General features: G+C 47.6%; 3 protein-coding genes across 3 annotated transcripts; 1 reads left to right on the top strand and 2 right to left on the bottom strand.

Moving 5' to 3' along the window:
* Positions 1–5,012: 5,012 nt before the first annotated feature.
* Positions 5,013–7,053, bottom strand: fzd2 (frizzled class receptor 2). Its single transcript, XM_076144387.1, has one exon. It carries the CDS (start codon positions 6,885–6,887, stop codon positions 5,190–5,192), a length of 1,698 nt encoding a protein of 565 aa, XP_076000502.1. The 5' UTR covers positions 6,888–7,053; the 3' UTR covers positions 5,013–5,189.
* Positions 7,054–8,685: 1,632 nt separating this feature from the next.
* On the top strand, positions 8,686–13,307 carry moto (minamoto). The gene is made up of 7 exons (XM_076144345.1): positions 8,686–8,748; positions 9,186–9,277; positions 9,616–9,717; positions 10,231–11,839; positions 11,929–12,063; positions 12,301–12,451; positions 12,536–13,307. Exons 1-7 carry the CDS (start codon positions 8,686–8,688, stop codon positions 12,739–12,741), a joined length of 2,358 nt encoding a protein of 785 aa, XP_076000460.1. The 3' UTR covers positions 12,742–13,307.
* A 214-nt stretch (positions 13,308–13,521) lies between these two features.
* ccdc43 (coiled-coil domain containing 43) lies at positions 13,522–15,731 on the bottom strand. Its single transcript, XM_076143928.1, has 5 exons — positions 15,539–15,731; positions 14,686–14,779; positions 14,453–14,588; positions 14,238–14,293; positions 13,522–14,111 (listed from the first exon to the last, which is right to left on the bottom strand). Exons 1-5 carry the CDS (start codon positions 15,710–15,712, stop codon positions 13,924–13,926), a joined length of 648 nt encoding a protein of 215 aa, XP_076000043.1. The 5' UTR covers positions 15,713–15,731; the 3' UTR covers positions 13,522–13,923.
* Positions 15,732–24,064: the final 8,333 nt, after the last annotated feature.

Genomic DNA, 24,064 nt, shown 5'->3' with positions numbered 1-24,064 from the left:
TAGTGAAAAAGCGGTGGGTTATGAAACAGTAGGTCGTTTCTGCTCTGTTTAATCAATCGCATATTTGAATGACATATTAAGAATGCTCAATTAAATCGGTTTTGGACTGATTTTAATTGAAATCACTGCTCATCTTTGTGTATTCTAGTCGATACTTCCTCCTGGCTACACCTGAGGGTAAAACAAAAAATAAGCACTCTGGAAACGTCTATTAGGTGATGCGGTTGTCAAGTAAAAGGTCTGAAACTGTGATTTGTGCTCACAATTGGAGTCTTCTAGGGTCGTGAGCATCAGTCAGCCTGCATGTGTCTCTGTATTCAAGTCCCACCTTTGTGCTGAGGCCCCTCCGCTGCTCTGTCGTTGGCGAGGGCCCACATGGAAGCGATTACGCTGCAGCAGAGAGGGAAATTACAGAGAGAGAACCTACTGGAGGACTGGAGCCCTCCTATAACCGCTTGCTCATTCACTTAAGATCTACACACACATGGACACGAGCTCATGAGCATACACAGCCAGTCAAACACACACATACACAGATAGAGAAAGACAGATGGGCAGACACACACACACACACACACACTCTGCTGCCACCATGCCTGAAGCTGTACATTTCCATTGCTGGCTGTGTCGGGACAAGGCTGCAGTGTGCTTCCCTCGCTCAACTTCTCTTCCCTTCTCTCTCTCTCTCTCTCTCTCTCTCTCTCTATCTCTATCTCTCTCTCTATCTCTCTCTCTCTTGGGCTGGAGTGGTACAGGGCCAGGGCTGTAAATTCCTCAGAAAGAGCAGTTAAGAGGGCCTCCATTAAAAACGGGGCGGGAAGGGGGATGGGGGGATGGCGGGGCAGCGCTCGCCAGAGAGGAGCCAGCTCAATAAGTCATCATTGAAGCCTGAGGTCTGCCCGCAGCAGGCTGGATTACAGAGTCACGACCCCGTTCCTGCAGGTACAGGTGACCAGCTGGAGCGTTACGTGATGAGTTTCACTTCGCCGGCCTCCCTGTGGATACATCACGAGGGTCAGGCGATGTCAAAAGCTGATGGGGAGCTGTGTGGCTCTCACCTGTTCTCCATTAGGGACAAAATAATCCCCACAATCCACTGTGGTTTCAAGATATTTTCCCCTCCTCGATGCAGCGGTTAAATGTCTTCTGTATACCGTTGTGTCAGAGGAGATAAGTTCATACGTTCAGTGTCCAGTGATCACTACACGTTACTTCATGTGAATTATATTGATGTCATCTGGTTTGTAAAAGACTTTATGAGACACACTGGATATGATCAAAGCTGACATATGAATCAAAGCTTTGGGCCATGTTTGTGTTAGTGAGATAAGGTGTCATGTCCCTACATAGACTGATGGTGTAATGAGATTGAAACCCAACAAATGTAATGACATGATCTCTTACATTCCCGTTCTGACTGACTGATGTAACACAGTAGCTCGTCTGTCTTTGTGTTGTCATCAGCTTCTGGCAGCATCCGTCACCCCCGGGAGTTTACGAGTGGCACGAGTTTGTGTACACACTGCAACGACTAGATTCACGCACACACACGCACACAAACGCGCACAAACGTACACACACTCACTCACACTCCTCCCCAATCAAGGCCATTATTATCCCAGGCGTGCTGCAGGCTCCCAAAATATCTGTCACGCAGCTGTCGGCACCTCTCTCTGCTCAGCAGCTGGAGAGGCTCTGAGGCACTCCCTCAGCTTTCCACCCCGATACCATACACACACACACACACACACACACACACACACACACACACACACACACACACGCTCACACAGCAGGAAGGAAAGGGGGCAAAAATACAAACCAGCATCTTCAGATCTGCTGCTGGTGCTCTGTGTATTTGTGTGTGTGTGTGTGTGTGTGTTAAGTTTCTTGTCAAAGCCACCCCAGAGTGGCCTGTGTACTTATGAGCAATAAAGCCCCTGACGAATGGTGTGCACAAGGCATGACAGCGAGTCACCGAGGAGGAGGAGGAGAAGCTGGACCCCCTTTTTTGACAATCTCTACTCTATAATTTCCTCCGCTGCAGGGATTTGAACCCTCACGCTCTTTGTGAAACGGCATGAAAGCGGCTTAACGGGTTTTGGGGAGGGGTTGATTGTTTTAACTGATAATACAGTTACTGTTTGTGTTCTTGATCAGCGTATAATTTATGACATTATACATTCAGACAGGAGCATTTATCAGATGAGAAGGCACAACCTGATTATTAACATCATTCCCTGCAGCCTTTCAGCAACCGAGAGTCTTTGTTGAAGTGACATACATTATAACATACGTGTGCAATTACACAAGCAGGGGTAAAGCAGCACCTGTCCTGGTCCGGACTCGTCCCGACGCCCCCAAGTCTGAAACAAGAAATGTACATTTTAAAGCTTCAGTTGCCCACCGATTCCTTTGCGTTCCATCCCATACGATGAGAGAAGGACAGGGAGACATATTGCACTTCCTGTCCAGATATCAGAGGGGAGCGAGACAGATAGGTATAGTGTCTCTCTCTCTCTCTCTGCTCTGGAGAGCCTCTGCTGCTCTCCTATAGTTAGGATAATGTACGGCTATGACTAATCCAGTGTTATTCTTCAGAGCATGACTCCATCTTGAGCCGCCGCCAAGATTTTATTGGTAACAGACTTTACTACTCCTCGTCTGGATCCTTTTTTTCCCCCTCCTTTCCCACTTTTTTCCTCCCTTTTTCTTCCACGCTGATTTCCTTTGTCTATGCTCTCGTACCTCATCGTGAAGCTGATATTATTTCGACTCATATAAACTTTTGTGAAGCATCTGTAATGAACAATGGCTCCACAGTGAGAGTGAGTGAGTGAGAGAGTGAGAACACTGCCGGTGCCTGTGACTAACAACATGATCCGCCTCTGACACGCCAAGACCTTCCTCTTCCAATCTGAGCGACATCATCATCAACACAACCGGAGAGGCATTCTTCCCGTTTTACCCGCGCTCCTTCTCGGCTTGTCCCCTCTTGCCCCCGAGCGAGCAGGAAACGGCTGCATGTGGGATTTGTGATCCTGGGCCGACAACAAGGGAGATGGCAAATCCGCCGACATGAAAGAGAAGAGACGGCGTTGGAACTGCCTATTCTACAAAGCCGCCGCTGACATGTAGTGTGATCGCTTTGTCTGCACCAGGATTACATTTTATCTCCCAACAGTCCTCTGCACGCTCAGGTCCCTGCATCATCAGGTAGAGCCTGTGTAGAACTTCCCTAAGAACCCATGATGCAAACTTCTTCTTCTGCCACAAGTAACATTTCAAGCATCTGACTCCATTTAGTTTTAGAGGTCTGAGCTCCAAATTTCACTCTGTAACTATTCACGAAATCAGAGTCATGTCTTCCCTCATTTGGATTCTCCTTTTCATCCTCTTTGTTGCTTTTTTCCCCCCTTGGATGAAGACAAAAGCGACCAAATAACGCTGAATTTTCCATCAGCTTCTCCAAGAACCCCTCCTCCCTGAAAACCTCGAAACAATCTCGCTGGCTTTACCACCAGTACCCCACCCACACGCCGCTTCTCCTCATTCTCTCGCTCCTCGTTCGCCTCTACGCTTCAGTGCAAAGCCAAACAAGCCAGCCATTAAGTTGAGTTAAGCGCAGGAAGTGGGCCTTCGGGCCAGGCGGCACTGTTTACAAGGAGCTAGTCAGGTTTCAGCTGCGCTTTGAAGTGAGCAGCACACAGGAGACTGTCTGTCACTAGGCAAAGGCCCAGCACCGCTCCACTGACTCACTCACATTCCCCCCATTCATCTGAGCAGAGAGACGGAAGGGGGGTGGAGGCAGAGGGGGCGTGAAGTGGGCAGAATAGGAGAGGAGCCGGTACATGTACGCTCAGAGTGTCTGCTCCTACCTTTAATCACTCTTACCTGTCAGCCATCTTGATCTCAGACGGGCCACAAGTTTGTCCAGCAGGTCAACTTGGCTGCTGGACAATCAAGTGTTTTTGCTCCTATCAGCAAATACACTGCCAACAAACAAACAGCAGTACGATCGGACTCGCTCCTCTTAATGTACAGTGCGCACGCACACACACACACACACACACACACACACACACACACACACACACACACACACACACACACACACACACTGCATGTCTGTGCATTCCTTGTGCGGCCTTCCCGCGGCCCTGGAGTTCTCTGGAGGATCGACTTTCTCCCGACACACCGTTTACTTCATGACATCACCGCAGATAAGGTTGAGTTTCAGCCACGCACAGCTCGGGGGATTCCAACAGAACAGCACAATACCAAAGCAAAGCAACAGCGTGTTCACTCATATTCAGCAGCTCCCGCCTTCTATTATTTAGTTTTGCATGTGTTGGTACTGTGACTTACACCCTACAGCTGGATGTATGATCGTGTTTGTGCCAGGGTTTATGTCACCTAGTCTAACAGGAGGTTAAACAATATCAGTTTCTCTGACTCGGATGTGAAAACATTCAGCGTGTGCTAACAGAGACACCCGCTTGTGACGGATGATGATGGATGTCGTAAAATTTGACAGTTTCACGATGACCGAATTCCTGGCCTCTCGTAGAAAGTGGCCGTGTGTGTGTGTGTGTGTGTGTGTGTACGAGGATGTTTTACAGAGAGGATTCCAGTGCTGCTGCCTGTTAGTCTGAGGCAACAGATGTTCAGGTGTGACTCAATCCACAGCAGCCAGAGTGAAAGCAACACAGCTGCTCCTTTTAAAAGAAAGTCAGTCATTATCATTGTCACTGTTTAATGAATAAAATACTGTACATATTGAAACACAACAAAAAAACAAGTACTGGATTTTTGCATTTGATTTGTGATTATTTTGTATATCTGCGCATTTTGCTGAATTCTGGCACATTGTGTTTAACAGCAAACGAAGACATTATTGACCAGGAAATCCTCAAAACCCTGTGGTATGCAGCATTCATATAATACAAAAGGTGAAAGTATTTACTTTCTTTAAATACAAATATAGAACTTCCAAGTTTTTACAAATAGTATTTACAATTTTGTTTAATTACATATGAAAGAGAAATGTGTGTAAGTCACCCTGGATGAGTTTGTGGCGGCTTTAAGCAAAGACAGGAGAGGGGCCGGGGGGGTGCACACATGGCAGCACATGGCATCCTCAGCCATGTGTGTTGTGTGTTCAGACACTTGAGTTCAAAGGGGGGGGGCTAGACAGTAGTTTCTCCATGTTTTCCATTGGTGAGCCTTGTGTAGAACTTGTGCCAGGACTGCAGAGTCTTACCAGACCAGATCCAGAACCCAGAGGTGATGCCCACAATGAGCGTCATCAGGTACTTGATCATGTAGACGGTGAAGTCTGGGGTCATGCGTGGCCCGGCCTTCATGGGGCAGGGGATGGCTAGGCTCTTGCAGTTGTGGCTGACCCAGCTGTGCTCCCAGTGGGGGCGGAAGGCCTGCTCATAGAAGAAGCAGGCGATAACAATGGTGGCAGGGACGGTGTAGAGCACACTGAATACCCCGATCCGCACCATCAGGCGCTCCAGCTTCTCCGTCTTGGTGCCGTCGTGTTTCATGATGGTGCGGATTCTGAACAGCGACACAAAGCCGGCCAACAGGAAAGAGGTCCCGATGAACAGGTATATGAAGAGAGGGGCCAGCACGAAGCCTCGTAGGGGATCCAGGTTGCTGAGGCTGACGAAGCAGACGGCGCTGAGCTCGTCCCCCTCAATCTGCCCCATGGCCAGGATGCTGATGGTCTTCACAGCTGGCACTGCCCAGGCTGCGAGATGGAAGTACTGAGAGTTGGCCTCGATGGCCTCGTGACCCCATTTCATGCCCGCCGCGAGGAACCAGGTGAGAGAGAGGATGACCCACCAGATGGAACTGGCCATACTGAAGAAGTACAGCATCATGAAGAGGATGGTGCAGCCTTCCTTCTTGGTGCCTTGGACAATGGTCTTGTAGCCCTCAGGACTGAAGCTGTCGTTGCACACAACCTTGTCCCCCAGGAAGAAGCCTGCGATGTAGGCGATGGACACCATGGTGTAGCAGCCGGACAGGAAGATGATGGGCCGCTCAGGGTATCTGAAGCGCTGCATGTCCACTAAATATGTAGTGACGGTGAATAAGGTGGACACACAGCAGAGCACAGACCAGACCAGAATCCACATGCGGGAGAACTGAATCTCTTTGTCAGTGAAAAACATGTTCCCCCCGCTCCTTAAGGGCTCACAGGGAGCCGCGCAGTCTGCCTCCCCGAGGAACTTATAATTAAGATATGGCGGCACTGTGAGGACAGGAGGGCAGCGAAAAGACCTGTCAGAGGAGTAGAGGACATCAGGGGTCCCATGCCTGTCAGCTGAGGAGTAGAGGACATCAGGGGTCCCAGGGGTGGGCAGGTGGACCGGCGGGGCAGTGGCGGCGGCTGCAGAGGAGGAGGAGGAAGAGGAGGAATCGTTCTGCCCCACGCAGATGTGTCCGTGTCCCAGGACGGGGAAGTTCTCGCACCGCAGACGCTCCGGCCACTGGAAGCCGAACTTATTCATGAGCGCCTCGCAGCCCAGCTTGGCTCTCTCGCAGATGGACCTGCATGGGGGGATCGCCTTCTCCAGGACTGTGCACACCGGCGCGTACATGGAGCACAGGAAGAACTTCAGCTCCGGGGAGCACTGGACCTTCACCAGGGGGAAAAACTGGTGCACCTCCAGCCCCGCGTCCTCCTGGTTGTAGTGGCCCACTAAGTTGGGCATGATGGTCTGGTTATACGCTATGTCCTTGCACAGGGGGATCGTAATAGGCTGACAGAATCCATGCTCCGGTACGATGATCCCGTGGTCCCCCTGATACTGGGCTGAAGTCAGTATAGGCAGCAGGAGCGCAAAAGACCACGTATTGTACAAAATCATTCTTCCAAAGTTTTTACACTAAAACTTCAGTCTGATGTGCAATAAAAATTATTTATCAAATCCGTAAGCCACTATTGAATAAGCGTAAATAATCAAAGAGAACGTGTACGTGACTGAGGACATGAAGTCGTCCTCTCCTCCGCTCAGGACTGCAGCTGGAAACTTCTTTCTTATCCACAACTCCGATCACTTCACCAGGATCAAGATAGCTCTTAAGCCCGAGTACAACTTCCGCTTGTACCTTTCAAAATAAATCCGTAACTAGCAAACGCACATTAGTCAAAAGAATTTCGGATTTTAAAAAGACTTCGCAGCGTTGGCCAACTATTTTAATGTTGCAGGGATGTAGGCAGTTTGTAGGATCTTAAGAGCTGTTGAAATTGAAACAGTGGCTTTCAAAGTCATATTACCGCTTATTTTTGATAAGGATATAAACTACATTTATCCCCACTACCCCCTATTTATTCTATATGATTGTAAGTCAAATATGTAATGTTACGCATAGCCTATAATGTTAACGGATAGTTTTACTTTGAAAGTGACATCGCTAGTTTGCTGGTGTTACATTCACTTCTTACAAAGATAAATAAATCAAACTTGACATAGACGCTGCATCACGTAGCCCCGGTCTTACTGTTTAAAGCCCCCCTCAATTCAACAATCAATCGATCAATAGGTCATTTCTGTCTTGCATCCTCCTCAGCTTAGATGTGTCACCACTCGTCTCGATAATAACGTTAAAGTGTTTATAGAGTTTCATTTGCTAACACAAAAAAGAGGCCAAAAAGGTCAGACAAGGTGAAATCATCAAAAAGTGATATAATTGAACTAACGTAGTGGCGCCATCCAATAGACAACAGTGATGTCATTTAAAGTAAAAAAAACAAACAAAAAACAGAGTAAGAAGAGTGATGTCATAAGTTTGACATTTATAACCCAACTCCTCTTCGGCTCTTCCACTCTCTATCAAGCCAGCCATGAGGTTAAAGAGTACCAACACCACTACTAGATAACAATACAATAATTAATATCCAGTTAAGCCAACCGCTGAGAACAAATGCGATCCGATTGTGGGGAACAAAATCATTTATTATTATTACATTTCTTATCAGGTAGGTGAACAGCATCCAGCAACACTGCTTCGGAATTCAAAATTCTTCCAGGCTGAATTAAGCTGTTACAGGTACGGTGAACTAATATGTGTCTTACGGACATAACGCACCGCCATCGTTCGTCAGCTGATGCTCCCTCGTTCCCTCGCTCCCTTGCAGGACGCAGGCAGGTGCTGCCTCCGCTGGTCACCTTGTTGCTATGCCCTTCGGAACTTCTGCTTCACGTTAATTGGACCAGAACAGAAACCGTCAGCCAATGTTCGTCCTGGACGCTCGCGGGGCGATTTGGGGCGAATCTAAGCCGCATCCACTAACTTCCCATTTTAACTAATTAACTGAGGTAAGTGCGTGTAAAGTTTTAGAGTGTATTTATTCTTATATATTATAACCCTATAACCTTCTTCTTAAGACGAAACTTGTTCCAAACGGGTTACTAGGTGCGCGATATACCCGCAAATAAAGTTACATCCTGATGAATTTAGCCAAGACACCATCGTGACTCTGCTAGCTTAAGGCTATACATCTGAACTGCAGTTAAACAGACGTAATTCCTTTGCGATCTGTGACACGAGCATTGATAATACGTTTGTCATACGTTTATCTCCTGTAATGTCTCTTTTAACACCCTTTCTGTTTGGATTGTTTTTTTTTTTTTTATATGAAGTAGGGAGGAAAGGGCCTCCATAATGTCCTTTGACAAGCAACTGGGTAACGCTGCAAACTCACTCCATCTGACATACCAGCTTCAGGTAAGCGCTCATATTAAGACATAATGATTCATGTTTAGATTTGTGTGAGTGTGGGATACAATGTCCAAGCATAAGTGCCCTTTAATTAGAGATAACACTGGACGTTTATCCAGAAATCTAGGTTAGGGTTAGAAACTCTGGGAGTGGATCACCTCAAATGACTCATCAATGAGGGCTACTATGGGGATTATTCCATTAATAATGTTTTGTGGGTCAGGATTTGTATCCATATACTCTAATTTGCACATAAGTAAAGATAATTTGGGATTTTACATGCCTAAAATAAGACAGCGTTGACAGCAATGACCTTAAAAAGCTGGAGGGGTAATGTGGTACCCGGACGTGCATCCATTGGGAGAAAGCTAAAAGTAATTCTGATAATCGTCAAATGCTGTATATTAATTGATTGAAAGTTGATTTTTGTTTGTGTGCTGCAGGCCTCTGAACACAATGGAGGTTTGGCACTGCCGTTGAGGTCCATCCCCAGTGGCCTTGCACTTCCTGAACAGGGCCTAACAAGCCGCAACTGGTACCACACTTACCATTAAACACAAACACGCTGTTTTAACTCTTCATTCAACTTAAGCCATTCAATTTTATTATGTCTTTCATCAATATTCATATCAAAATAAGTTTTAGTGCTTTACCATAGCATTTGAAGCTACTTAGATGTACTTAGTGCAGATCTTAAATAACTGATAATGTTCAGTCGAACAGTTGGGCGCCTAAGCTGGTGGCGAGGAGACTCGCCTAGCTGCTAACTGCCCTCCTCCTCCGAACGTCAACCCTGCTTCCCCCAGATATTGATCATGTGTTCAAGGAGCATACTTTGCTGCATGGTAATGCTTTTTAATCTAAACTGTGAAGGGGTTCTGTTGATGACACGGACTGTGAGGGTGAGAGTGATCTCCATCACCTGGTGTCAGACATTTTGGATGAGAGAGATTCACAGGACGGATACGCAGAGAGGTATCATGCTGTTTTTAACGTTTCAAACCAAGTTGAAAGTAATTTAAAATATACTTTTCTTTAAGAATGAACTAAGAAAGTATTAAACACAGTGTTGTATTTTATTATGCTGTACGTATGTATGGGATATGATACGTTGCTCCATAGAGTTTTGACTCTTCTACCTGGTTGAGAACTGAATGAGTTCCTCTCATTTGAACAGATTCCAAATATTGACAGATTTGCCGCTGTCCCTCTGTTGGAATTAGTGCATTTCCAAATATGTATATTGGTGAAACCACTGCATACATGGAGGGGGATTATGTTCTGCAGGAGTGGTGTCAGATGTTTGTATGGATTTTTGAATACATATATTTTCTGACATGAAAACTAGTTATCATTGCTAAGGAGGAAAACTATGAAAGTCCCTTTTCAATTAAACAGGAGGTGTGAGTGTATGAGCATTAATCTGTTTTTATCTGTAAAAAAAAGAAAGAATGTAAAGAATCATTAAAGGAAGAATTTGTCTTTTAGGAATCAACTTAAAATGGAGCAGATCTGGAATCCAAAGGCAGTGACAAATGAAAGCCAGCAGTACTTTGAATCAGAAGCGAAAACACAAACTAGTGCTACTTTTCCTCCAAACCGCACATACTACAATTCTTTAAATAAATTACAAGAACAGCCAGTGGACAAAGATGTTGAGGAGGTCTCTCAGAAGATCAACGGCCTCTCTATCACCCAACCGTTGCTTTTTAATTGGTTAAATGGAAACATGGAGAGCTACACTCCCACTCCGAAGAAGCTCCCACCAGGTCTGCCAATACATAACATGGGGAACCCCAATCTTTCCCAGACAGAACACAGTAAACCTGACTACATATCAGCCAATAATGACAGAGGGAATGGTCAGCCTATGAACCATTTCCTGGACCTTGGCCCGTGCTTTGAGCAGTATTACACAGACAGGTCCATCCAGAGCAACACGAAGCCCATGAGTGACGAGCTGCAGGTGCCACACGATGTCGCTCAGCTTGCCGGCACGTTTCAAGCTCAGAGTTTCTTAAATCATAGAGAATCTCCAAACGTGCACAGGCAGACCCGTACGATGCACCAGGAAAGCATCATGGCCCAACAATGGAAATTCATCCGGCCTCAAATGTCAACACCAAGCAGACCAACGATGCCTATCCAGACACAGTCGGCCAGAGAGTTTGGTCCAGTGCACGGGGAAGGAAACGGAGTGGTGAGGAAGCCAATTTATAACGGCGACGGCTTCCATGATCTTCCTGGATTCAGCCCTCAAATCACAGAGGACTTCCAGCAGCCAAATCAACCCTCTGCATCTTTGTACTCCTCAAAACAAAAACAGAAGAAGTTGGCCAAGCACAGAGGAAACACTTCACTCCCCACAACCCTGAGCATGAGCCAGTACTCTCAACATCACCGCCAGCTAAACCAGATGCAGCACAACCTCAAGCCTGTTCAGGAAACCTGCCTACTGCCCAACATGTCCAACTTTTTATCTCTGCCTGCGTCAGACTTTGGGCCACAGCAAGCTCATCAGATTCAAAGAGGAGCACCGCGTGTTCAACACTATGGGAGCGCTCTCATCCAGCGCCAGCCACAGCAGGACCGGGAGGACATGGGTCTAGACGGCAACAAGAGCAGAGATGGAGACTCAGACCTGCAGGTGGGAAAGAACAGAATGTACACGGATGACTTCCAGGGAGAAGGAATATCTGCAAGACCCTTCACCAACAGTCACATGAGCGAGGCAGATAAGAAACTGACCCTCTACCAAAACCCGTACCGTGAGGGCCTGGGGAGCCTGCACACGTCCAGCCCAGAGGGGTTCATGCTACTTGTTAATCCTCTGAACGACCCGAGGAATCACTCCAACAATGGCCACAGCCTGTCTCACTTTAGCTCTCGAGCCAGTCTGTCCTGTGGCAAAGATGTGGGCGACGCATCTGCCAACACGCCCTGCGCTGGCAGAGGAGAAAGCATTTATCATGACATAGCCTCCTCAGCCAAGATGATTCCAGGGACAAAAAATCAAAAGGTATCCGAGTTCCAGCTCCTCCTCTCCCTGGATGAATGCTTTGAGCAATGCAGGCATTTGGAGGAGGATAGAATCAAGGTAGGCTTCAAGACTCATGTGTCCTCAGTCACTCAGTAGGTGTGAGCAGTGAAGCTAAAGTCTGTTGTTGCTCCTGTTATCCATTTCAGACAGATAAGATCCTTACAAAGTATTTTCCGAGAAAGTGGGCCCCATCACCGACCTTCCCGAACTTTCCCAAAATGCCACCAAAGCCCACGAAATTCGAACAGCTCGTCGTCAACCAGATCCGAGAACAAAGGAAGGTAAAGATGATTTGCACCGTTGCTCTACCTGTGAATAGAGTGGCGACATGTCGAGGGTAGAGTGTTTCTGTCAGTTTTATCTGCTGCTCGGGTGATTAGACCGTGTAACTTGACCAGAGCTCCGTCTGCTGCCCCAGTGTACACAGATTATTTTACCACAGTTATTGATCAATGTGAAATGGATTAGTTGAAAGGTGTTCAATAGGAATTTGAGGATTGCTTGCATGTGTGTTCCAGGTGGCAAATCTCCTGGATGAGATGAAGCATCTCTGCAGTCTTCCCCTCCGTTCCTCCTTCTCAGCACTGATCATGCATGAGGAGGCCCTTTGTGTTTTGCAGGCCAGATACAACGACATGGTCAACGTGTCCAGCAACCAAAGGGACCGAGGTAAACCCAGAGCTCTTTAGGCAAATGCCCCCACCCCCCAACCCTGGCACATTTGTGGTCTTAACTTGCGTATGCGTTTGATAGAAACCTGGATGCTGGCCGTGGCCCTGAAGAACCTGGCTGTGGCCACGAGGTGGTTGGCCTCGGCCCTGTGGTGTGCGCTGGAGATCACTCTGCGGATCACTCTGCACACACCCAGCGTAGAGGAGGCGGTGGCGGCGGTGTGTGAGGAGAGCTGGTCCGACCCCTCTGATGACTACAACACTCGTTTAACCTTCCAGATGTGGTGAGGTTTAAAGCCACGGTGTTCACCCAGATGATACATTTCCATAGACAAGCAGATTTGAAAAAACTTTGCAAACTTTAACAATCAAATGACAGCTGTGGCCAAAAACCTGCAGTATTAAATTTAACATTTAACGATGCCAGACAACTTTAACATTTCTCAAGAGTTCTATATTGTGCTGTAAAACTTTTAAACACGGCTGGGACTCTCCCGTGTCTTAAACGTTAACTATACATCATTTTACCTGCAGCTCACCTGCTGTATCTTAATGGAATCGTCTAATTGGTGGCCTATCCAAATTTATGTGGCTCTTACTCCCATCACATTTCTATTTAAAGGAACTATTTATGTTACATTCACTTGTCTGTGGATTTCTTAAGTGTTTTACTAATTTATTCAGATGTGATAAAGCCCCAGTTCTGGGGATTCCCAAGTAATTGGGAAACTGGTGACGGTTTAAAATGAGTTAATTTGATCAAATTCACTAAATGATGGTTAAGCTTCTGCGAAAAAATGTTCAGTTGTTAAAAATGTCAATGAATTAAATCACCTTGTTCATCAGATTACTTAGACAGGAATGATGTTTATCAATGTTGGAAAAATGTTTATCAAAAAAAGTTCTCATTTTTCTAGAAGCAGTTACTTTGTAGACAGTTGATTCTACATTAACACTTTGATTATGAGCATGTTTGTTCCATTTCTTGAAACTTGAGTTCTTCACCTTCAGTATATGTTCTGTAATCTGAACAAAAAAAAATAAAGCAATCCAAATTCATGAAATGTTTTTTTATTAATTTAAAAAGACGATAAACCTCATTGTAAACATTGAGTAATAGTATGTGATGTATCTGAGGTATAATTGAGTGCATAGACGGTGAAATTGAATCTTACAGCATGGAAATGAAAGCGGCCAAAGGCTCATCTGACCTTGGCTCCACTGCACTTAAAGGTTGGACAAGAATGAAAGATGTTGACACACACAGTCGACCAACAGTATCTGCACATCAGAGTCAGGATGTTGGACTTGCACAGGATCCAGCACACTACTGCCCTGCAACAACTGATACACAAAAACACATCACGGGCAAATGAGGTTCAGCTCCAGAGAGGAAATCACTGTTGGTTATTTTTATTCGTCTCAAGACAAAAAACCATCCGGCCTGGAAAGTGTCCTTCGTCTTTACTTTTATCTTTTGCGTTCGCCTTTCTGAGTGCGCTTCTTCTCCTTCTCCTTCCTGTCTTGTTTGGCCGTCTTGTCCTTCTCCCGCTGTGTCTTGTCCATCTCCTTCTTCTTGTGAGAGTCTTCGCGTGCCTGGTCTCGCTTCTGCTTCTGTCTGTTCAGCACCTCCTCCACGTTGGTATTCTTGAACAGGGCTAAAACGCTCGGTGAAGGATGAAACCAAACCAACTCGGACCTTTGTTCATCACGCACACATTCCCATTACAGAGACGAGTTACTATGCAAATTATTTTTTGAAAACTTGACTTTACAAAGGATACATCTATCATTCCCAGAAAAGGTAGGTCCACATGATGGCTCCTCTTCTTCTTCTGCCGTGCTTTAGTCAAAGAAACAACTCGCATAAAGATCAGGACCCTTAATACCCATTAATGAGACCTTCATATTCCCTTAGTTGCCTCTTTGGCTGACAAATGTGATCTAATCTAAATGGGACTGCAGCCTCATCAGCATTACAGTTGCATTCAAAGGATATTCTTCATCATCTGTGATGTTGGCGTACTGTGCCAGGAGGGCTTCCTTCTTCTTCTTCGACTCCTCCGACACCTCCTTCTGTTTCACCACGATCTGGGCCTGTTTCTCGATCATACTGGCGATGGCCTTGACCTCGGCTGCGGAGGAAATGGAGAGAGGTTCTTATTACAGAGTGGACAGACAGAATCCATACTTAGGCTTGGATTGGGGTGTGGACGGAAGCGACGCGTTTACCATCGTCGCCGTCACGTTTGTTCTTGGCCCTGGCGCAGCACTCCGTCCACTGCTCGATGATCTGTCTGCAGACATTGTCGAGGGTGTCCTCTTCCTGTGCACCAAAGACAAGTAAAGACATGTCTTCAAAAGTAAACACCACAACAAACAAGTCTATGTCCACACAATCTGTCAACATAAGAGAAGAGACTTGGGTGTAAGACTCCAGCAATTCTAATGATATGGATTTTGATGTCATTGAAGAAGCTTACTGATATAACCAAACAAAATAAACTGTAGCCCTTCTTCCCCCTTCAAACAGCATCTTTCATTTAAATGCTGAAACTACCAGGAGGCCTCTGTGACTCATGTATAAAGTGTTGAGTCATAGCCGGTGCAAAGACAAACAGTGCAGTATTTCACCTAAACATGGTGGAACTTTAAAGGCACTTCGTCGTTTGTGTTAAATAAAGAACTAACATCGCGCGTCACCGTCTGAATCTTGGCGAAACAAATACCCAGCGCCCATATTTCTGCTCAACTTGCGATAGCTGGCAGCGGTGCTAGCTTAAGTGTACATGCAAACTAGTGACCGTGTTATTCGAGACCGTCAGCCTGAATGGTCGCTTGTAGTAGCGGCAAGTATTCACTTTCCCCTCCAACATACCTGTTACCGCTCCCTTATTGATAATAACATACTCTATTTAGCATAGAAGACGAAAAAGAAGAAATCCTGCAATAACTACGACCACACCCAGATGAAGGGTGTGCACCAGTTAATGCGGTCACTAGTTAATACACAACACCGGTCGCCGCCTGTTACACAAGATTGACAACAACAAATTACACCCGACACGCCGCGCAGGATATTCACCAAAAACGCAGATAAAATCCCTTGAAGCGCGTCTCCTTTCTCTTCGTCACTTTCCTCTTCTTGTAAGACGCCTAAAATATACGACCCGTACACCTCACGGTCCACTTCCAGAGAGTCAAGCCGATCATTTAGCCAGCTTTCAAACTCGCCGGCATCCACTGCGGGCGCAGCCATCTTGGCCCTTTGGGGTCCTCAGGCGGTACAAGGGTTTCCCTTGTAATTGCCTGTGCCGTCACTACACGCTACAGTAGATATGTTTGGATTTTGCTTCTGTTTTCTTTGCTTGAAAGAAGAACAAAACCCTAAAGGTAAGGACTCAGGGTGATCAGTTTGTTTTGGAGTGGAACAAAAACACCACTGGAAAACATACAGAGAGTTTGCAAAGCATTATTATGTGCACACATGGGGTCTGCAATATGATAATTAGCTAGCAGGGTTATCGTGGGGAATAATCACATTTTTCACAGCGTAATAATCTAAGTAATGTAGCAGTAAAACGAGTGTTCAACCCATGCATTCACATTAACGTTGTAATTAAATTTTACACAACTTCAACACACGAGCAACCGCCAATTGATTCTAACTTTTGGTCGAGTAGTACGTCTCTATAGCCACAAGGGGGAGACAAAACACCACCGTGGAGTATGGCTGTAGTTGTGGACACAGCGCCGCTACTCGAGTGGCTGCTGGCGTGTGTGTGTGTGTGTGTGTGTGTGTGTGTGTGTGTGTGTGTGTGTGTGTGTGTGTGTGTGTGTGTGTGTGTGTGTGTGTGTGTGTGTGTGTGTGTGTGTGTGTGTGTGTGTGTGTGTGTGTGTGTGTGTGTGTCTCTCTCTCTCTCTCTCTCTCTCTCTCTCTCTCAGCAGGACTATTAAATTGTTTTGTGCATTTAAATTCATATCAACACATAAATGCTGAGAACGCTTCACTCGCTTTATCCTGTGAACTATTCAGACACTGATACTTGTGTCTCCAGCACCAGCTGAGCCGGATTGGTGGAAGAATAGAAGTGAGACAGTTCTGCTGCACCAACACTGCTGGGCTGTGGCCTCTGCTTCTTCAGGAATGAGGTATGTTTATTTCCTCCTACATGATGTCATACCAGTGCTCAAACATAAGGGGAATATTTAGTTTTGGCTTCTCATCTTAGTTGTTAAACTCCTCCCACTTTCTGTATCAAATCGATGTCCAGGATGAGATGAAGAAATCAGAGAAATGTTGTAAAAATGCAAATTCACCTGCACTCTCTCTTAGGATCAGTCAATATACAACAGTTCTTTTGTTGCGGCTCGTCTATATCTGATTGAACACGACTGTAGGAACTTTCACTCTGCTAACCTGTCCTGTTAAATCAGTGAGAGCAGCCAGACTCTAAATCAGCTCTAAATGCAGCTGGCAGTGGAATACGAGCTCTGGGACTCAGACGCAAATCAGAAAGCTCTCACTTGCCAACTGACGTTTCGTTTGTCGTGTCGCTTACGGAAGTGCCTCTGCGCCCACTCGTGTGCTGTGAGCAGGGTGCATGCCAGCGCCGCACTGATGCATTTCAAAACAAAGTTCAACAAAGATCAGAAGATAATCACAGAAACAAGTGAGAGAAAACATCCGTTGTAATCAGTTTTGGAGTCTTGGAGTTTGTTGCAGTAATACATAGCTGGTGATCAGATTTACTTGTGTTGTTGCCAGTAAGTAGAGGTGCAGGTGTAACACACACACACACACACACACACCCACACACGTGCGCTTGTGGTAGGAAGGTGATGTTCTTCTCTCAGCCACTGGATGGAAGCAGAAGACACAGATATGCTAGATTTGTTAGATATGAGGTCCAAAACTTGGTCTCTGGTTTAGTTGGGTGACAGAAGTTTGAAGCCTATTTGTCAGCAGCTCAGTGCGTCCGACCCATGATGTCATCAATCTCACAATGTGCCACGACATTGGTATTCTTGGATTTGCACCGAACGTGTCTTGTAACGGTGTGTATTCCAAATACCACACTCCCTGCCCAACAAACGCACACACACACACACACACACACACACACACACACACCCACCCACACACCCACCCACACACACACACACACACACGCGCACACATGCGCTCACGCTCAAAACGCTCCCTTTTTCCCACTGCTCCTACAAAATGGCTTCACACGTTGCTGGCCTCGCGGTAATGAAGTGTGAAGCTTCTGTGACGCCACGGGGAAGCGACTGTGTGGAAACTGCACTCTCTCTATTTTAGTGCACCGCAGCCCACACTCAACCTAAACCTATTTGCCATTTCAAGTTTAACAATCGGGAAAAGCACACAAGTGACGCGGGCGCACCGGTCGAGTCGAGTTCCTCCTTTAGATACGAGGTTTTTAATCTAATTATGCTGTGCAGACAAAGTGAAGAAGAGCTGGGTACAAGTGTATAGACTCTTTATAAACGTATATATATATATATATAGGATGTAGTAGAGAATGAGAAGTGACGCCTCAGACTTAACCTTTAAACTCACGAAACAAGCTGTGTTTCAGAGTTTGTTTCACCTCGAGTTTGATCCGTGTCAGGTTGTGTGTTTGATCCGCATCAGGGTGTGTGTTTGATCCGTGTCAGATTGTGTGTTTGATCCTTGTCAGATTGTGTGTTTGATCCGTGTCAGGTTGTGTGTGTTTGATCCTTGTCAGGTTGTGTTTGATCCGTGTCAGGTTGTGTGTTTGATCCGTGTCAGAGTGTGTGTTTGAGCCACGTCAGATTGTGTGTTTGATCCGTGTCAGGTTGTGTGTGTTTGATCCTTGTCAGGTTGTGTTTGATCCGTGTCAGGTTGTGTGTTTGATCCGTGTCAGAGTGTGTGTTTGAGCCACGTCAGGTTGTGTGTTTGAGCCGCGTCAGGTTGTGTGTTTGATCCGTGTCAGGTTGTGTGTTTGATCCGTGTCAGACTGTGTGTTTGATCCTTGTCAGATTGTGTGTTTGATCCGTGTCAGGTTGTGTGTGTTTGATCCTTGTCAGGTTGTGTCTTCGATCCATGTTGTGTTGTGTGTTTGATCCCAGTCAGGTTGTGTGTTTGATCCGTGTCAGGTTGTGTTTGATCCGTGTCAGGTTGTGTGTTTGATCCGTGTCAGAGTGTGTGTTTGATCAGTGTCAGATTGTTTGTTTGATCAGCGTCAGGCTGTGTGCTTGATCCGTGTCAGGTTGTGTGTTTGATCCGTATCAGGTTGTGTGTTTGATCCTTGTCAGGTTGTGTGTTTGATCCTTGTCAGGTTGTGTGTTTGATCCTTGTCAGGTTGTGTGTTTGATCCTTGTCAGGTTGTGTGATGAATACCAAGGGAACACACAAACCAAACACATTCCATACACAAGTAACAGGGAGTTGCCGTAATGAATCTAAACTAATCTAACTTTGATTTACGTCCATCAAACTCCTGACTCGACACAAACTTGTGTTCGTGTTTTTTCCTTTTTGTTCAAAATGGCAAAATGCATTCCAGTACTTGGATCCTGCAGCTATGAGTAGAAACATGGATTGTGGTGTGTTGTTGATGGTGCAGGACCCAGTCAGTGTCAGAGGGATGTAGCTGTGCGTTGTGACAGAAAGGCGTGGTCATGTTTCAGGAGCAGGGGCCTCAGGGTGCTGCTCCTCTCTGAGCACCGCCTAGCTTCAGGACGCCTGACCTACTTATACTGAGGGGCCGCGGTTTGATGTGAAATGACGAGGGCCGAGGGCCGGGCTGCTGAGCGGGAGGGCCTCCACATGCTCAGCTCCACGGGCAACCCTGCACACACACACACACACACACACACACACACACACACACACACACACACACACACACACACACACACACACACACACACACACACACACACACACACACACACACACACACACACACACACACACACACACACACACAGGCTGCGTCGTGTCCACATGCCACCAGCCTTGGAAAAGCCCCACAGTCTCATCGTGCAGTCTCTCTCTCCCTCTCTCTGTCTCTCTGTCGCTCTGTCGCTCTCTGTCTCTCTCCCTCTCTCTGTCTCTCTGTCGCTCTGTCGCTCTCTGTCTCTCTCTCTCTCTCTGTCTCTCTGTGTCAGCATGTCCTCCGTCCCATCGTTAATGTGACAGAACAGAACCAGAGTCCAGCTCAGGCTCATCAGAGGACAGCTGACATGTGAAGCTGCCGCTGAACGCCTCTCTCTTTCTGTCTTTCTGTCTCTCGGTCTCTCTCTCTCTCTCTCTCTCTCTCTCTCTCTCTCTCTCTCTCTCTCTCTCTCTCTCTTAAACGCCCGGGAATTACATGAAGTATGTGTCTTACATCAGCTGTAGTCGCTTTGGCATTTCAGAGACACACACGCGCACACACACACACACACATCTAACAGCTCAATTAACTGTGGTGCAGTGTGTAAATGAAATCACAATGGTGTTTAGTCAATTGAATCATGTTTTATGAGTTCCCTCCTAGCACAGTAGCATTAAATGCCTCTGCTAATCCTCATAATTGCGGCGTATAAATGACTCAGTGATTAAGTCTGTGAGACGGGACGGGTGGGTGGACACGTTTAGATCTGAGGAGCCGCGCTCATTAGATCAAAGCTGTTTTGTTTGACTTGTTTAATGACGCGTGCGGGGTCGCGCTCCGGTTTCCTCGGCGACGTCGAGAGGAATTTTACCGGAGCCCGTAGCCGAGGGAGTAATCGGGTAACGTCTAACGAGGGCTCTTATTAGTGGTTACGCATCTATCAGGTTGAGAAGTGGTGGTGGTGGTGGTGGTGGTGGTCGTCGCCGGTGGTCTTCCTCTTCCTCTTCCTCTCAGGAGACGCCTCGCCTGAATCGTAGGCAATTAATACCACGCCGTCTGAGTGCGGCCGACGCTAATGAATATGGAACGCCAACCCTCGGAAATCTGCAGAGACGTGGGGTTGAGATCTGATCTGAGGGCTCCTTTTCTGCAAATCACCAACCAGAGCGACTGACAGCGTCGCTCTGCACTCCCTGCTCTGCACTCCCCGCTCTGCACTCCCCGCTTTGCTCTGTCTGTCCCTCATTTGTGTGTGCGCCCCCCTCCCAAACGGCGGCGCAGAGGTTCTGAATATGCGAGGCCAGTTCTTTCCAGGGACGGTGAACTTCCCTGACCTCTGGCATCCTTGGAGAAACTTTATTTTGGCGCCCTGTCTCGGCTGACCGGTTTCCCCGGACAGAGGAGGAGGAGGAGGAGGAGGAAGAGGGGGAGGAGGAGACACAGGAGGGATGGACGCTGCGGTCCAGACACCCCGGCGGAGGAGGGCAAATATTTAGCCGTGCCACTCGGGGAGGCGACCCGTGTCTCCTCTCACGCCTCTTAGCCTCAGACTCACCCCCCCTCCCCTCGCCACCCTCTCGCCCCCCTTCACCCCCCCCTCGCTTTGTATTCAGGGTCACGGATCTCATTTCTTGGATAATATTTCAAGCTGGCCACAGATGGGGAATTAAATTGAAGACCTGGTCTGGTCCGGAGCATAAATGATGGATTTACTTTGGGGGGGGGGGCGGTTGGGGCGGTGGCGGTGGGCGGGGGGTGGCGTCCTCGCACAAAAGACGATACAAAGAGGAAACGGGTGCTGGAGGCTCGGTCGCATTTATTGTCGCTTTAAGGCCAAAATGTTTGAACGGATGTTTGAAACGCTGACTGAGACTCGTTCAGACTAGAAGCAGGAAGTGCCGCCGTGGTCGTCGCTCGTTATCCAATGTGACACCAGTCAGCTCTTTTTAAAATGAATTGCTGTTTTGCTGTTGATGGCTGCCCCCCCCCGCCCCCTCTCGCTGTCTTACAAGACGCTGTCAGCTTGATCTCTGTCGGTGGGGAAGATGTTCACGCGCAAGCTTCAGTATTTCTCCAAACAGAGTCAAGTTTCACGGGTTTCCTCTCCCCGCTTACGCTTCATCTCAACTCCGTGATCGGAACTTGCCGCTCAAGTGAGGGCGGGGGGGGGGGAGTTCACGACTTTGACTCCACACGTCCTCTGGCAGAGCGCTGACACAGAGGGTAAAGGGCAGCGAAAGGTCACGGGCGTCCGGCAAGGCCGAGTCTCGGACGTACGCGGCGGACGGCGGTTGTGGGGTTTAGAGCGGCAGACTGGCGCTGGCGTCGCGTCTGCCGATGGGCCGAGTCGACCCCGCTCAGCTGGCAGCCGTCACTCAGCCTCACACACACACACACAGGTGGCGTGAGGCGGCGCCGGGCTGCTTCGGCAGGTGTGTGTGTGTGTGTGTGTGTGTGTGTGTGTGTGTGTGTGTGTGTAGGATGAGTTTCACTTAATGCCAAGTTGCTCCATCATTAGTCAGTAATGGAGCACAGATGAAACTATTAAATGGCAAATTTGGTAATTGATTAATATATGAAGTCATTTGACAGAGTAGGAAAGCAAAAACACACATTAGAGCTGCTTAAAAGTGAAGATTTGAGATTGTTTTCATCATTTGAAGGACGTTTCAGTGGCTTTGATGTGTTTCTCGAGCGTCTCTCCTCTTCTTTTAGTTGAATACGTTTTATACACCAAAGAATGAATAATTACAAAATGAAAGAGTTCAGAGTTCAATGGAATTTCAGTCGTAAGACAAATTTGGAATCTCCTAATGAACATCCCGAGCGTAAACAATCGACTAAAACTAAGCCAAAGTGAAACTCGCCTTGTCCAGTCATGCACGTGTGCGATTGTAACGCGAGGCCTCGCCGCGCTCGCCCATCTGTCCGCAGTTTGGCTGTTGCAGCGTGTGTCATCAGTCTGCACCAGCAAAATTACGGCTTATTAGTGCCGATACCAGCAGTGACAACATTTATCAAGGAGAAACATCTCGCACTCTCAACTAATTGTCCCCCTCAGGGCTCGCTGTTATGTTGGACCCGCACACTCATTAAGGACATCACACTCCAGCTGACGAGCCCAGAATTCAGGGGGACGCGTCCGCCTCCCATTGGTCGATCCGACCGTGAGTCGAGTGACACCGAGTCCGGAGCCGGTGCAGCATTTAGAGAGGAGACTCAGCCGTCAGTTTCAGCGCCCTTCAGTGGTCAGTTTGGGTACTGACGAGGAAAGAGTAAGAGAGCAGCTGCTCTCTCTCTCTCTCTCTCTCTCTCTCTCTCTCTCTCTCTCTCTCTCTCTGTGTGTGTTCCCCCTATCTCTCTCTCTCTCTCCCTCTTTACCCCTCTGTCTCTCCGTCCTCTCTCTCCGTCCTCCCTCTTTCCGTCTCTATATCTCTCACTTTCTGTCTCTCTCATTCTCTCTCCTTGTCCCTTTCTCTCTCACCCACTCTCCCTCTTTCCCTCTCTCTCTCTCTCTCTCTCTCTCTCTCTCTCTCTCTCTCTCTGTGTTCCCCCATTCTCTCTCTCTCTCTCTCCCCCACTCCCTCTTTTACCCCTCTGTCTCTCCGTCCTCTCTCTCCGTCCTCCCTCTTTCCGTCTCTATATCTCTCACTTTCTGTCTCTCTCATTCTCTCACCTTGTCCCTTTCTCTCTCGCCCACTCTCCCTCTTTCCCTCTGTCTCTCTCTCTCTCCCTCTTTCCCTCTCTCTCTCTCCCCCTCCCTCTCTCTCCCCCCTCTCTCTTTCTCATGGGTCAGCCAGTGTCGTCCTCAGCTTTGTCTCTCCTCAACAATGGCCGTCAACTCCAGTACAGATATGCTGTCCTTCACTTTCGCCCGTTGACACCTGTCACTTCTACAGCGTGTGTGTGTGTGTGTGGGTTTCTGTTGTCAGATCGTGATCTCCAGTCAGGTAGAATTGTTCCTCCCCCGCCTTCTTCCACTTCAACCCGCCAGAGTCCCTCAGGGGGGGCGACAGATAGAGATCAGAGCGTCTGGGCCCGACTCGGTGTCGGTCTGCTCCCGATACGCTGTGATCTTTTCTTCTTAAAGGGCTTCGCTTCTAAACGCACAGACCCTCCGCACTCACCCTTTCACCTCACGTCCTGCCGCCGCCGCCGCCACATCTCCAAACCGGAGTGTCCTCAGCCTCGTCTCCTCAGCCTCGTCTCCTCAGCCTCGTCTCCTCAGCCTCGTCTCTTCTCCTCTACATTCTTACCTCGCTTCATTTTTCACTTGCTGTTATTGAAGAACGCGCACATAAATCAACGTTTCTCCAATTGTTCCGCTGATCCAGACCCAGCGTTTCCCTCCTGCCAATTAACTAAAGGCTTTGATGTATATCTGTGAAATGGGAGCGGCTGGGAAAGCTTCTTCTTCTGCTGCCTCTCTGGACGCTCGGCGTTGGCAGGAGATAATCAGCAGTTCTCACACACACACACACACACACATGCACAAGATAAAAAAGAAAAACTGCGATGGAAGGATTTATTCCCCTCCTGCGTGTCAGGCAGCAGTGAAGACGAGGGAATTATTCTGGCAGCGGCGCTAATGTGGCGACGGTTGTTGTTTCCGAAACTGATTTCCTTAATCCTGCACTTGTTCCGCGTTTTGTAAACACGGAGGCTTGATTTGGTAATCTGGGAGGTCCCATTGATGCACACGCACACTCACACACTCACACACTCACTCACACACCCGC

The sequence above is a fragment of the Genypterus blacodes genome, unplaced genomic scaffold (genome assembly GCF_046128005.1).
Source record: "Genypterus blacodes isolate CSIRO-AG114 ecotype Tasmania unplaced genomic scaffold, CSIRO-AGI_Gbla_v1 ptg000028l_1, whole genome shotgun sequence".
Classification (NCBI taxonomy): Eukaryota; Metazoa; Chordata; class Actinopteri; order Ophidiiformes; family Ophidiidae; genus Genypterus; species Genypterus blacodes.
This window is presented reverse-complemented; position numbering and strand designations above follow the sequence as displayed.